The sequence below is a fragment of the Seriola aureovittata genome, chromosome 18 (assembly GCF_021018895.1).
Source record: "Seriola aureovittata isolate HTS-2021-v1 ecotype China chromosome 18, ASM2101889v1, whole genome shotgun sequence".
NCBI classification, from domain to species: domain Eukaryota; kingdom Metazoa; phylum Chordata; class Actinopteri; order Carangiformes; family Carangidae; genus Seriola; species Seriola aureovittata.
Window position 1 is genome coordinate 5,215,740 of NC_079381.1, and position 15,101 is coordinate 5,230,840.

Consider the following 15,101-nt stretch of genomic DNA (forward strand, 5'->3'; position numbering starts at 1 on the left):
ATTTCCATTTTATGTCATGAAAAAGCTCTGATAAACCACGACCTGTCCAGTGAACGGTGGGACATACGGCAGCAGAGGATTTAGCAGCTGGAGCCAAATATTTCCCTCAGGACTTGGTGGAGACCAAAACAGTGCTAAAAAATAAAAAATAATATTAGACTTACATCAATCAGGTAGAAAGAAAAACAACTATTACATCAACAGCTGTTGATGCTAACATTAGGTATGTAGTCATAGCAAAACTTACAAATAGCTCCTTTAAACTATATTCCATCTTACAGGACCTCGATACTGGATTCTTATATGGCACTCATTCACTTCAATGAAATTTGCTCGCCTTGCACATAGGCCAACAAAGTTTTCTAGCCCACTGTGCATGTGCATTAGTGTTACCCCCGCTGGTCCCGCCCAAATGTTGGAGCTCTCTTAATACATCTGTGCTCTGTACAAACCATCCAAAGTCAAACATGGTGCAGGATATTTTTTCCATCCAACCATAATTTTTCAATGACATATTCCTTTAATTAAACCATAATGTGGTGATTAGAAAGTATTAGCTATTAACAGAAAGATTGCACTTCTTTCTAAGGTTAGAAGAGGTAAAAAAAATGCCACAAAGGCCAGTGACAACACCCCACCTCTTCTTTGTTCACTAGCAGAGACTCCTGCTGGCTTACAAATTGTGTAAGTTCTATAAAAGTAAGTATTCAAGTTTTGTCACAGATTTGTGTTCATTCTTCTCAAACATTTCCAACATCTTTGCCTGGAGAAGAACGGGTTGAACGTCGGTCTTTAGACCAAAGGTTGCCATCCACCTGTGTCATTTGTGTGTCGTGGATATTTTGGTGATCCAGTACAAGGGGTTTGGTTAAAGCCACCCACAGCCGCCAGTCTACTCTTCTTTCTCATCACGCCTCTCCACGTTTCTCCTCCCCTCACAGCCGATTGTTGACCTCAGTCCTATAAGACGCTCAGCTTCCTCGCTGACACCGCAGCGCCACCAGGAGGTCGGGCTGAGGGAGTATGACCTGGAACGGCCTGGTCTGGCCCAGTCCTCAACTGGACCAGGGCAAGTCCAGGGCCAGGATAGAGCCCACCATCATCACCACCACCACCGCTGCCATCGACGCAGGGACAAGGACAAAGACAAGAAGCAAAAGTCCCTGGATAGAGCGGCATCAGTGCAACCGTCCAGCACTGTCGGTGAGACAAAAACACATAAATAACAAGCAAATGTCATGAAGCATTTGAATTGATACAGTGGATTTTGGATGAATGCTTCCATTCATCACAGGTTGTCTTAGAAACATTAGATAACACAAGCCGAAGGTATAGTCATGTTCAGACTGACGTTAACACTGCATGAAACAATACAATGCCCTCATTCATTTCCATGAGAGAAAGGTGCCAGCGTAGAGGATTGTGACAAAAAAATACATCCAACCAAAAAAGTTGAATGTGGCTTAACATTTACAAGTCATTTAGAACTACTCCTCAGTGTAATGTCTCAGCTGGAAAGATTAATGACTTTCAGTATCTAACTTCAGGAATTCAGTGTCGGAACATGTTTAGAAACTGCTACTTATGGTCAGTCAATCACAATAGAGTTCACATGCAAACAATGCACCCTTGTTCATTACAATACACTCAGGTTTTATGACAAAAGTAAAACAAGGAGTACCTTTACCAGGTGACATGTTTGTTGAACAGGAGAGGTCATTCCTCACCTTAGAAACAGTAGCTTTAACATAAATTAATAAGATTCTGGTCTCCTGCAGCTGTTTTTTCTATGACAACTCTAAGCTAGCACTTGTGTTGGATTTTTTTGTTGTTGTTGTTGTTTCTTGCTTGTGGTCCTGTTTCTGATCACTCTCAGTCAGGTAATCTTGGACAATTAAGTAAAAATTCATTCAAAAAGTTCATTTTACAGTCTCACTTGTTTTGTTACATTCTCCAGGGCTCACCTACAGCTTTAGTAAAAATATAAACACTTAATATCTTAGAGCTTAAAACTCATGAACAAAGGATTTAAAAACGTCCATTAATGGAGCATGTTTTAGCTTGTTGAGATTCATTTACTTATCACAGCAAATCAATTCATCTTAATTCATATAAAACAGGGAGGAAATGCTCTTAGAAACTTGGCATGACTTTCATGGAGAGACAGATAGCAGATCACTTGGATGTCTTAACATAGCTGCAGAAATTCTTTATAGGATTAAAGTTCCATGATCAGGTTATGAACTGAAGGTGAAGGGGTTTCTGCTGCACTTCAGCCGGGGATTTTACATGTCAGGCTTTTCATCTGATTAGCAGAGAGAGAATTGTGAGCTCTCAGAAGAAAATCTGCTTTGCCGGGGATTTTTTCTTTTCTTCTTTATCGGCTATTCCCTTTGTTCCCTCTGACCTCGATAGTCAAATCTATACACTGTAGACTGAGTAAGTGCTGGGATGTCTGAGCTACCCACAAACTTAAACTTAGAGCTGCAAGATACAAGTGAAAAAGGTTGAATTTACATTTTCTTGCTTTATAAAAACAGAAGTTAGCCGCGCCACATTAAGAAAACACACACGTACACACCCGAATACACGCGTATTGTGCAGCACATCTAAATTCCCTTTTTTCAGTACCTTTGACACACTAACAGGGTGCGGCAGCAGTTATCGGCTGTTTGCCATGAATGAGGTCATGTCTAACACTTGAGTTGAATTTTGAGGTCATCTGTAAAATCCATAGAAAATAAAACGAGTATCCGCAGTTTCATACTACAGTCAGTTGCTGTTGAGATGCACCAAAAAATAAATGATTTTGACATCACTTGCTTTAAAGAACTGTACCATTACTTTTTTTTAATGTTTTTTTTCACATTTTGCCTTTTATTTGACAGTTGACAGACTAGGGAGAGACGGGAACCAGGGCAGAGAGAGACAGAGAGAGAGAGAGAGAGAGAGAGAGGAGGAGGGCCTGGCATGCAAGGGGCCCTGACCGGGTATCAAACCGTAGACTTTGCAGTTATGTGCGCTTAACCGTCAGCCCAACAGACACCCCCAGTACCACTACTGTGGAAAATGTTTGACATTACTGCTTATCATTTAGAACAATTTCTATGTAGACTTTATTTAATCAGGGAATCTCATAGAAATCTCTTTTGCAAGGGAGACCTGAGTACAGCAGAGAGACAGAAAAACAAACATACACATAAATATAATATAGTTCTCTTCTTGTTGCCATGGAGGACCAGCCTTCGTTTTCATAGAGAACAGTTGAGTTTTCACATGCACCTATGTGGACTTGGTTTTAAGGTAGAGCAAGCAGCGCCTCCAAAGTCAAGCACAGACATGATTCTCACCTGTACAGTCACTTTCCTGTCCTCCACACAAAAAACATGCTTTATTCTGATACAAGAAACACAGTGCCAGCTGCTCCACATGCTTTGAGTCTGCTGTCTAGCCAAATTCTCAGGTATTCATGACTGTGAGCAATTTCAATTTCAATTCCATCTAGCGTATGGATGGCAGGGAGATCCTCACTGGAATTATGATTTCTTGAGAGTAAAACACATTTTGTTGTGCCTGCATTCAGTACAGGCAGGAGATTACGCAGATACTCCCGAAGAACATTAAAGGTAGATTGTAATCTTGATGTAGTTTGAGTTGAAGAGGAGCCAAGTGCATACAAGACTGTGTCATCCGCTCAGAAACGGATATTATACGTCTGCGCCGGAGTGATAATATTGTAATAGAGTGTAAACAGTAAAGGAGGAGCACAGAACCTTGTGGTGAATGTCTCAAGGGAGTCGGTGCAGATTGTCTGTTCTCTGTCAGATAGATGTGGATGAAACCAGTTCTTAGCACAATCAACCTATGATGATGCAATCATGTGTGCTCAGACACCTCAGATTTCAGAGTCAGCAGAGCAGCACCAGCAACCGTTTCACTTCAACAAATGACCAATTTTATATAATCCTTTTCACACTGTCCATGTTGGACCATTGCTTTTCCTCTGGGTTTGATTTTATGGCCTTTTCCTCCTGAGCTGGCTCTTAAATCTCAGATGTCGGGTCGCAGCGTCCATGAATGCACCGCCAAGGAGAGTGGTGTCCGTAAGTTTGACAAGAAAACAAAGGCAGAAATGTGGTAAGTCTTTGCATGTTGGTTTTCATGGTGTTGAGTTAGCAAAGTTTTGAGTATAAACTGTAAAGTGGTCACAGTCTTTGTTAGCATTAGGGGCCGTCTGCTACAGCGATTAGAGCCTGAGAGCAGGTGGCAGGGTGTTTTTTGTGTTAACACTGGAGGGCAGCAGCTGGGCTTTATTGCTGAGATAAAAGGCCACAGCGGAGAGAGCCAGCACAGGGATTTATGGGTACCTCTTGGTGAGATAGCCGAACATCCAGCAGCTCTCTCTACATCTATTAAACTGAGAGAAAGACGTCCACTCCTCAAAGCCTGTCATTCTCAAGGCAGATCTCACACATCAGAATGATGAATAGGCTCCTGTGCTTCTGTCATCGCACTTTTAATCTGAAAACTGGAATTACTCCAGCGCTGAAGAAAGTCATTTCACCACAGAGCTTTGCTTTATGCCACACACACACACACACCTACACACACGCACACGCACACACACACACACACACACACACACACACACACACACACCTACACATACACACACGCGCACACACACACACACACACACACACACACACATATACAATAGATGAGTCATTTGCCTTTAGTCAGAGGTGTAAAGAAATATCAAAGCACTGTATTTCGCACTCCAAAACATGGTGATACTGTCACCAGACATATAATATGGCTGAGTGGTGGAGGTGGAGTGGGTTTTTTAGTCCTTTTCAATTCAGCTCTATAAGCTGAATGCAGCAGCTGTCTATCCAGGATAACTCACAAACAATAAACCAGAGGAAAAAATACAGTTTAACACAAAGAGAGAATAATAATAAAACAGAAAAAGAAACTTACATAATAATCCTTTATATTCTGGTTTTAAATTTTACTAAAAGAGTCATTTACAAAACACCTTAAAAACAGTCAGTGCTGTCACTTTTTCAAAAAATCAAACATCAATTAATGAGAAGTTACATTGAATCCAACTCATGCAGATTAATCTTAAACTTTGTCTGAAAATAGACGTTTGTTTTTTTTTTTTTTTGTGATGCCATAACTTCCATAGTTGGGTGACAAGCTAATGGATAACTCTGCAGTTCAGTGTGTTGATCACTTTCATGTCTGAATAATACATATGAAACTAGAGCTTAGCTTAGCATAAAGTCTGGAAGCCGGAGAAAAGCTAACCATGTATGAAAGTGGTATTTTCCAAAAATGTAATGTTTGTGAAATGCAGCTGCTGTAAGGAAATAAAACATTTATTCATGCTTTTTCCATCTCCAGTGCAGAGTTGTGTTGAAACACATTAGTGCTTATATAGTTTGGTGTTGTGATCACACAGCCCTGGTATCTTGTTTCTTCAGCTTTTTGCTTTTGAATAGAACAATCACCAAATATATAATAATAATAACAATTGAATAATATTGAATTTCTTTCATCGAGATGATGAGATGATAAAAGTGACAGCAGTGCAGTATATATATATTTTTTTCCTGCTTTTTCTCATTTCATTCAATGATGTGTTCATCCAGGTTCGTTTACCGACCCCTCAGCTGAAGGTTTGTCCAGAGAACGAGCGAGGGAGCGGGACCGCAGCCGGCCTCACGAGAGGAGGCACCACTCCTCGGCAGGAGAGAAGCAGCGCTACTACTCTTGTGAGCGTTACGGCAGCAGGGAGCAGTGTCACGCCAAGTCAGCCGGTCCCAGTAGATCCACGTCTCCTGGAGAGGGACAGGACGCTGGTTTGCTCAAACAGGTTTAGTTGCTCTTTAACCTCTAAGTAATGGTTTCATAACAGAGCCAATGAAACTAATGCCGCACTTCTACTAGTCACTGCAGTATGTGGATAAATACCTTAGTGCTAAAGCGCTAAAAAAATCTCAAAGGAAGTGATTTTGTCTCAGTTTGTTAATGGTGTTATAACGAACTGATCTTCTCAAACGTACATTTTGTTTCCTCAGCATGGTAGCGGTGTGGTTAAAGCTGGCCCTGTAACACTCCCCTCTGATTCGAGCACGCCGGGCCGTGGTCGCAGGCAGCTGCCACAGACGCCCCTCACCCCTCGTCCCGCTGTGGCCTACAAGACCGCCAACTCCTCGCCTCTCCCGTCCAGTGCCAGCACTGGTACGACAGGGCACCAGACTCGCTTCAGCCGTGGCCTTTCAGAGCACGATCGTTTACTTGGGGGCCACAGCGAGTCCCCGATACCGGTCACCCGCATCAGTTCGGACCCTAATTTAAACCGACAGCCGCAGGACGCTTCTCAACTGGCCCTCCTCGAAGAGACAGAGGACTTCCAGGACGCTGTGAGCAGCCACGGAGGGGGACACTCTGCCAGAACCACTGCCTCAACTACAGCCTCAGCTTCACACGGAAATGCTGCTGCACCCGTCACAGTGCCCGTCACGCAGGCCCGGGCTGGGGGGGTGCCGAACGGGTACCACTTCACCCTGGGGGTCAACTCTGTGTTGGGACCTGGGGGAAGAGGGAGTCTCAGGGAGAGGGAAGAAGAGGACTGGTGCTAACATGGCAGAACATTTTTGAAAGAAGTTGATGTTAGCAGAGAACGGGGCAGCTTGTCAGTGTTGTACAGCGCTCATGTCAGGTCCAATGAGCTGAGAGGAAGCCAGACGATTGATACAGAAGGGAAGATACTGAAGAAAACGCCAGTGGAAAGTGCTGTTAAAGGGGATCAGAAATCATTCCAGCTTTGTAGTGTTACTCTCCTTTTTTATACAACAAACTCTTTAAGGAAAAAAGACACCGATGACTTTTTCTACCCCCTTTACTTGCACTGAAATTATAGCACATGTGAAGACCCTTAAGTATTTTGCCTTGGCCAGTAAAATCAGTGTTGGAGCAGAAGACAAAAGCCAAAATCCCCTCATTCATGAACTGTGTTTCAGACTGATCTGAATGCCTCACTCCTGGTATTAATATGGCTGCTCACAACACTGTTTTTATTATTGTATGTTTCATTTTGTTTATGTTTGCCATGTAGGTTAGAGAAGAGTTAGGATATAACTTGATCATATTGATTTTTTTTTTTTTTTTCGGGGTTATCACCGAATTCTGACAACAAGAGATATTAGGAAAAAACTGATTTATTTTGGTCTTAAACTTCTGCCATGACACTTAACGGAAACAGTAATTAACGTGACAGAAATCAAACAATGGGATTGGTTAGAATGGAACTAGAGCTAGAGAGTTTTAATGATCATGTTTTTGTAAGTTGTGCCAGACGTACATTTCTGGAGCGCACGTAGGGACTAGATCAACTCTTTTCTGACGTTATGTGGCTGAATACTAAGTGCCTCGTTTTCCAAGACGTGTTGAGATGCAGCCTGGCTTTGGGTCAGACGGACTTGAACTGATGTAAGTATGTACACAGCTGAGAAAAAGTGGACAGAACAAAGCTCCTGTTTGAATCTGGTATAAAGAACAGAATGCAAAAAAAAAAATTCTTTTTTTGTACTGAATCTTGTGGTAGGTAAATCAGAATTACAGATGCAAAGTAAGCAATGTAGTGCATGCCAGGGTCTTGAACTTGTCAAAAAAATAGTGTCTGTACTTTTGCTTAAGGGTGTGTGGTAAGCATTTGCCTTTCTCTTTCAAATATACTGCCAGTCAGTTGGTAGAAATGGTCTCTGGATGGAGAAAAGTGCCATTTTTTTGATGAATAATCAACAAATATTCAGAAACACCTGCCTCCTAAAGCATACCGTATATGTCTCACGTCTGCCATATTTGCCCAAATTTCATGGGTTTCCTTTTCTTCTCACCTCTTTCCACTGAGAGCAGTAATGTGTGAGGGTTTGTAGGCCAGGTTACCTGTGTGTGTACTCACAGGTACAATAAGGAGTTGTGTTGTTGCTGCTGACTGTTGACTTAAAGTAGGGCTATGCAACAAGACGACACTTCATCTGCCCTGTAGCTTTACCCTCTGGAATCTCCAGGTTCAGGCTTTAGTGTGACTGCGACCAAATTTTACATTTATGTGTGAAGAGTTGTAAATTGTAAATATATTATATGATGTACAGTGAACTGAAAACACACTGAGGCACAAATCATATTAAAGCTGATATATGTGAATCACAGGGCATTTTTGAGGTTGGGAAGTTGACTGCATGACGCCTACCCAGATAGAACCACACAGAATATAAACCTGTTCTTTCCAGACTTGGGTCAAGTTGTATTTTTAAATAATCTTCAGTGGCTTTTAAACTTGTTCAGAGAAGCAGATATCAGGTATTTTGTCAATCACAAAAGGCTGAACTGACTATGAAACGTATTTCTGTTTCATAGTTCTGCACTGGCCTAAGACCTGCACCAGGCCCGTGCCCACCTCCTTCAGCCCTGGACCAGCTAAACCCAACTGGTACTGCCGGATCAGAGACCGGAGGCTGTATTTGTGCCATATATCATCTGTCACGTTAGCTATCCTCTGACTCTTTCTCTCTGGGCTGTTCCACTGGACATAACATATCTACTTAAAGGATAAGTCTGGATGTTATTGTCAACAAATCCCGTAAGAAGACCAAAACCGTCTCTTCCTCTACCCTGTCTGTGGCTCTCAACTCCCAGCGCATTAGTTCCTGCTGGAGACGTAAATCTTTGTGAACATGTCACAAATATATGGCTTATTATCTATTAATTAAGAACATATCTTTTCAGATTTATAATTTAATTTTGGTCAGGTGAATATTTTAACAGATATAATTCATTTAACAGGTTAAAGTTTTGGCATGGATCAAGGAGCTGTTTGTAAGTTTTGCTATTGCTACATGGTTAATGCTAGTATCAACAGCTGTTTACTTACCAGTCTAGAAGAAATTTTTCAAGTTTCAAACTTAATACCTTTACTCACCAAGAGCTGTCTCCAGCTGTGGAAAGCAACACTTTTATTTGGCTTCTTTTCTTCTACTGAATTTAGCATGCTAACCAGCTAGCCCCGGCCCGGTTGGCCCATCATCCATGGACTATCTATCATTATACATATTTTTAATCAAAATACAGATTAGATAAAAAAACAGACCTCTGGGTATCTAAATCTTGGTGCTCATTATATTGTCCTGGCTCATCTCTAAGCAGGTTAAAGAGCATGTAAATTATTTGCAAATATTATTTGATCCAAGTCGATTACTTCCTTGTGTTTTAATTTACTTCCTGTGGTCTCATATTTGTGCAATCTTTTTGATGGATCATCTGTAAGGAGACGTTTTAGACTTTACAGCAGTGAGGTAGGCGTGGCTCTGCTCTTCGTGAGGGTAACGTAATGGATTGCTTGTCATCTTATTGTCTTTAAATGTTTCTGCAAGTTGCCATATTGGAACAGAGATTTGTGTTCATCTCTACAGTAGATTTGAAAAAAAGATGCTCCATTTTCAGACCTCCAACGAGCCCCACGTTAACAGGGTGCCGAGTTTTCCTCTTACAGTTTTAACAGTGGCTGCCCCCTCTGGACATGTCCTGTTTGCATGTTCTGAAAAGAAAATGTGCATGTGAAAAAAAGAGGCATTGTTTGACTTCATTGAGTCCACAATTTGTACAATTTGTTTCCTGGTTGTATTTTCTGATTATCTAAATACACATGTATCTGTTTCAGGTAAAGAGAGAAAAAAAAAACACGCTTGAATAACATTTTATCACAGAACCACCAAAGTGGAAACAAGGCTCTTTCTCAGAAAAGAGGTTCTGGAGTGGCCGAATCCTTCGCTGCCTGATCTGTTACTTGACTGTCTCTCCCACAGTCATTTTGACTGTACCTATAGATTTTGTATTAATATACGAGTCCTTGAATAAAGAGGTATGATTAAGAAATCGCATGAGATTTCTGAATATTTGCATTGAAATGTCACATGATAAGAATCAGGTTTTGTTCGCATCTTATTAAATCTGAACCCAGTTTCAAAACTGATACTCCATATTCCTTTTTGAATCTTGTAGGTGCAGCTTTCTGCAATTTTTTTAAATAATGGGTCATAAACAAAAACTTGAGTATTGCCAATAGACTGTGTATAAATGGACGCAGCCTCCATGATGTCACCCATTAATTTATGAAGGTTTTGAAGCTCAGAGTGAGCTTCTCCACCCATCGCCATCTTGGAAGTGCCTGACTCTGCCTAACTCCTGGGTGATCCTAAAATGGGCAAAGAGGTGGGGTGTGTGTGAAGCCGAGACGTCGGTGAGTGCCGGTTTGTGGCCAGGACACACTCCAGTTGGATGAGCACACCCTTAATTAAGCATATCTTTAAGCCTTAATAAAATTTAAACAGGTGAATTATATAAAAATTCACCCCATGTACAGTTGTCATGAAGGAGGAAATTAGCTCTAGAGACTAAAACTGTTTTCCATACCAGGCTGTAAACATGTTTATTTCTGTAAAGTTGGGTATTTTAACATGGGTCTATAGGGATTGACTATCTTTTGGAGCCGGCCTCAAGTGGTCAGTGGAGGAACTGCAGTTTTCGGCACTTTAATGTTGGCTTCATTTTTAGCCCCTGAATTTGCTGTTTGGTTTTGCCAGATAAATTCAAAAATTAAAGTATCCTGTGTAGTTTTCATATTGCTTTTGCCAAAGAAAAGTAGGTTAAAATTCTCATTAGGCTTTAGGATTACATTTTGCAGTATAAGTTAATTTAGACTTTTAATTGGTATTAATGCAAATGCCAAAAGAGCAAAACTTTACAAAGCACCTCATATTAAAGGGACACTCTGCTCATTATACTCATGAAGATCAGTACTCAGCCTGTCACTTCTTATATTGTCTTCATTTTATCAAGTCTGAAGAGATAACCCTGATAATGTCATCAAATAAAAGCAGCTATAATCAATATTTTTTATATTAAAAATCTATCTTTGTGAGAAAGGAGTCCCTCATATAGTGACCAACCCACAGTGAGTTACTACTCAGCTCTGCAGTTGATCTCAGCTCTGTGGAGCTTTATAGGGTCTGTCTGTCACTGTTTCAGTTTTCTATTTGTGCATGTTTACTGTTCACTCACTCTTCTAGTGTTGGTTTAATGAAAGTGCAAATGGCAGTAGTACATTCAAGTTGAAAGAATGTACAGTGAAAGATTGAGGGCTTGATCATAAAACACACATTTCCTCTGATCTATGCTAACAGGAAAATGCATGCACTAGTACTGATGTCTGCAGGTGATAACTTATGCAGGCTATAATGTGTGGTTATGTGACTCCATGTTGGTCATTCACCTACAGTATGTGTCCTCTCATGCTACAGTATGATTAGACTGGGATGATGAAAGGTCCAAATATCTTTGAGAGACTAAGAAAACTGCTCAGTCTTTCTTAATAAAACTGAACAATTTGCAAACTAGCTGCAGACAGGCTTTAAAACAGACTGGGTGGAGGCCCTGTAGGATTTTAATTGGTCTACATTAGAGTGAAGGGGCGGGGCCGGCGTTGGCTCGTTTGGCGCCTCAGTGATGTGACGCAGCTGCTGGAGGAGAGAAGGAGGAGGAGGGGGAGGAGAAGAGGTAAAGAGGATGAGAAGTTAGGTGCACTGTATCCCACTCCTGCTAAAACCTTACACTTACTTTATAGAGAAAGTTAAAAAATGTTCTTCAAGTTTAGTTTAGTTTTGTAACAGGAGCTCGTTTTACGCTGAGAAAACTCTGTGACACGCGTCTTGTTTTCATGTCTTGAAACTTTAATAACAAAGGTGATTAAATTGGGAAGATGTGCCGCTGGTTGTTACAATGGACATTTTGCCTTTTCCGACTCATGACGACGAGTACCGCCTCGCCTGAGGACACACCGGTGGACCTCGGAGGCGAGTCCGGCTCCGGGATGCTGCTGACAGGTAAGAGTTCTCTAACACCTGTGGAGCTTCATAACGGTTCTACAGTGCAAAATAAGCACCGTACTTTATTTCTTTACCACAAATTTTACCATGATAAGTGCGACACATACTTTCAGCTATAGACAGAAACGTTTCTTGCTAATATTGGAGTCACATTAATGTTTTGTGGATAATATAGGGAATTATTCATGTAAATTGAGTGAACCTGTTGCTTAATATTTTTACCCCCTTAAAAGTGAAAGTAAAGTGAAGAAAGTCCCCAATTTTAGCTTTTAAATAGAGTGACTGGCAAATTAATTTCAGCTACTGTCTTCATTAGCATTAAAACAGTTGAGAATTAAAAATATGTTTTGTGTGCTGGCTGGTTGCCTTTAAGCTCAAAGAACCATCAATACAATTGTGAACAGGGTTTTGAGATTCTTAATAAACAAATCTCTGTAGTATAATTACTTGTAAAAATATGCATTTCCCCTGTAAACGTTATACCCACCAGAATCTAATGTAATGTAACATAAACCGACTGGTGTTCTCTTTAGAAACCACACCATGAAAAGTTGTAAAGGCTCATTTCCAACAGCAGGCTGATATTTATGTCAGATTTTAGCAGCTGCAGCTCATTACATCATTTAGTCAATGCAGTCTGGGGACTGATGAAAATCTTCCACTTCTCACGAGTCGCTCCTCTGACACTCAGCAACCTCAGTCAGTCCAACTTTGATGCTGTAACTCTCTTTATATTTCCCTCTGGTTGTTCCCCGGTGTGAGAGTGAACCCCCAACACAAGACTGAACTCAGACTACAATGCGACAGGCTATTTTCACGACTGCCCAATTGCATTTAATGACTTCTTTCAGTTACTATAACAGCTTCTCAAAGAAGAAAACTCTAATTAAGAATTGTTTTTAGGGCACATCTGTAATTTAAATTGATATTTTATTCAACATCAACAGGTCTCATAAATTTGAAGCCCTAAAACCAAGTCAGTAATACTTCACCGATGTTACAACCTAAAACAGCCTTAAATTTAATGTGATTGGTGCCATCTTGTTCTCTATGTGCATCTTTAAAGTTGTCTTTTTCAACCAGCTGTGAGATAATTTTATGTCAAGATAAAGTTTTTATTTGTGCATTAAATTATAGACAATAAGGCGTCCATTGAGGGGCATATTTTAATGATGAGTTTCCCTTTACATGGCTCAAAAGAGATGTTTGGACTTGCTGGATACATCATGTCCACAAAATGTTTTTGGTTTGCATAAAACACATGTGGAAACCGTAGCCAAAACTCATCCGCAGTTATTAAATCACATGGAATGCTTTTATTGTGCCAAGTAGACTTCATCATCCTCCACAGCCAGCTGTTGTCACATCAGAGTTTTCAGTGTCTGGATATCCTTTGTTTTATCAGCACTGTTGATGCAGGGACAGCAGTGTACAAGCTGTAGGTTTACATTATCTTTCTGAGCCGTGTTGGACTTGTTTAATCCATCCATGATCTGTTGAAATTGATCTTAGATTGGAGCTCTGCCAAGCGCCTGAGTGTGTCACGTCTGGATGCCACAGCATCGCGCCACACATTGTTTATTTTAAGTTTTATCACATTTCCTCGCTGCTATCATGTGCATGTTAGAGCCACACAGGAGACCCAAACAGAGATGTGTGAGAGCAGGGAACCAGCTGAGAGTTTTGCTTAGACCGGCGAGGTGACAGACAAATCCTGTTTTCACTGTGTGTTTTCATAGAGTTACTGTAGATGGCAGAGTGTGAATGCCTTGTGTAAACTTTCACTGGATATCACTGAATAGACTGATGGTTATGTATGTTACTACAGCAATAATCTGCCTACGTTTACTCTGTTATCGTTTGGTTTCCTCAGTGAAATCTCGCCCTGTTCCAGATGTAACTGAGCTCATATGGGAATTTGTGATTTCTGCAGATACAGTGAATCAGCAGACCTGATGCTGTGGAGCTCATTTGGGGGAATTGAATTATATATATATATATATATATATATACACTGTTGCCCATAAAGTTGGAATAATTTTGTTTTCAGTTTAATTGTGGTTTAATTGTGGTTTAATTTTCATTGTGATATGTTTGGAAGAGATTGACTACTTAAGTTTGAGAAGATATACACTTTATCCGTCAAGAATAAATCACATTGTCACAATCGTTTCATGGCAAGAGGTAAAAAATATTTTATTCCAACTTTATGAGCAACAGTGTATATGTATATATATATATATATATATATATATATATATATACATACAGTATGCATATACAGTTTTTGCTTTATTTTGTACATGTTCAACAATCAAAAATTAACACAAAGTTTTTGGACAATAATTTTTGAAAGACACGTGTAATACCGAAAACCTAAGAAGGATCCTGTTCAGCTGATTCATTTACCTGTCAGGAATCTGTGACGAGCCTCTCTAAGCAGACCTCTCGCTGCAGGAGCCTGATGGGTGGAGTCTGGCTGTCAGGCAGATTCAGCTCACCTGGTCTGGCTGCACTACATAAGCTGGTGGCAGTCAGCTAGTCTCTCTCTCTCCTGGCTTCCACCCTGTTTGGTTTTGTTGTGTCTTATTTGTTTTTAGATTAATTTCCTTTTCAGTTATAAACTTATTTCAATCAGGAGAGACTAATAAGAAGAACAAGAGAGTATGAGAATTAAAGTAAAATGAAATTTATTGTGAACAGAAGGAATATATTGTTTGTGCTTAGACCTGGGCAGGAAGTGGATCACCATGAACAAGATCCACAGGTTTAAGGTCCTTCCAATAAGAGGAATCTTCCCGGAGTCTAGACACTGGTGTTGGTGATGAGGAATGGAGCTCAGGAATGGGAACGTCTTGATGAGGGAACTTCTGATTGTCTGGCATCCATGGCGGAGGTGGAGAAGGGGTGGAGGTGGGTCGCAGATTATTCGCGGTGCTGAAATGACAGCTGAATGGCAGCAGAGAGAGACAATTTTTAAGTTTGACAGGTAACGGGTGATTGGCTGAAGACCACCATGTAAGGTTGTGATTGGGTGAAGATGTGAATGAGCGGGAAGTGTTGCTTGTGACTTAGAAGGCATGTGCAAGGAGATAGTCTTCCTGACTGAACTTTCGCTAAGCTTCATTTTTAGTTTTTACTCGT

General features: G+C 40.7%; 2 protein-coding genes across 8 annotated transcripts in view; both read left to right on the forward strand.

The window, feature by feature from the left end:
- The window catches only part of cacna1bb (calcium channel, voltage-dependent, N type, alpha 1B subunit, b), a 170,999-nt gene extending 160,954 nt beyond the window's left edge, over positions 1 to 10,045 (forward strand). For 5 of the 6 annotated variants that reach the window (XM_056402910.1, XM_056402914.1, XM_056402909.1 and 2 more), the window contains 3 exons: positions 942 to 1,203; positions 5,661 to 5,884; positions 6,090 to 10,045. In XM_056402910.1, the coding sequence (XP_056258885.1) occupies positions 942 to 1,203; positions 5,661 to 5,884; positions 6,090 to 6,653 (1,050 nt within the window). In that variant the 3' untranslated portion in view covers positions 6,654 to 10,045. The remainder of the gene's footprint in view (positions 1 to 941; positions 1,204 to 5,660; positions 5,885 to 6,089) is intronic. The other variant, XR_008830252.1, reaches the window with a different exon arrangement.
- A 1,588-nt stretch (positions 10,046 to 11,633) lies between these two features.
- The window catches only part of si:ch211-196i2.1 (collagen alpha-1(I) chain), a 105,546-nt gene continuing 102,078 nt past the window's right edge, over positions 11,634 to 15,101 (forward strand). For both annotated transcript variants that reach the window (XM_056403960.1, XM_056403961.1), the window contains exon 1: positions 11,634 to 11,954. In XM_056403960.1, the coding sequence (XP_056259935.1) occupies positions 11,831 to 11,954 (124 nt within the window). In that variant the 5' untranslated portion in view covers positions 11,634 to 11,830. The remainder of the gene's footprint in view (positions 11,955 to 15,101) is intronic.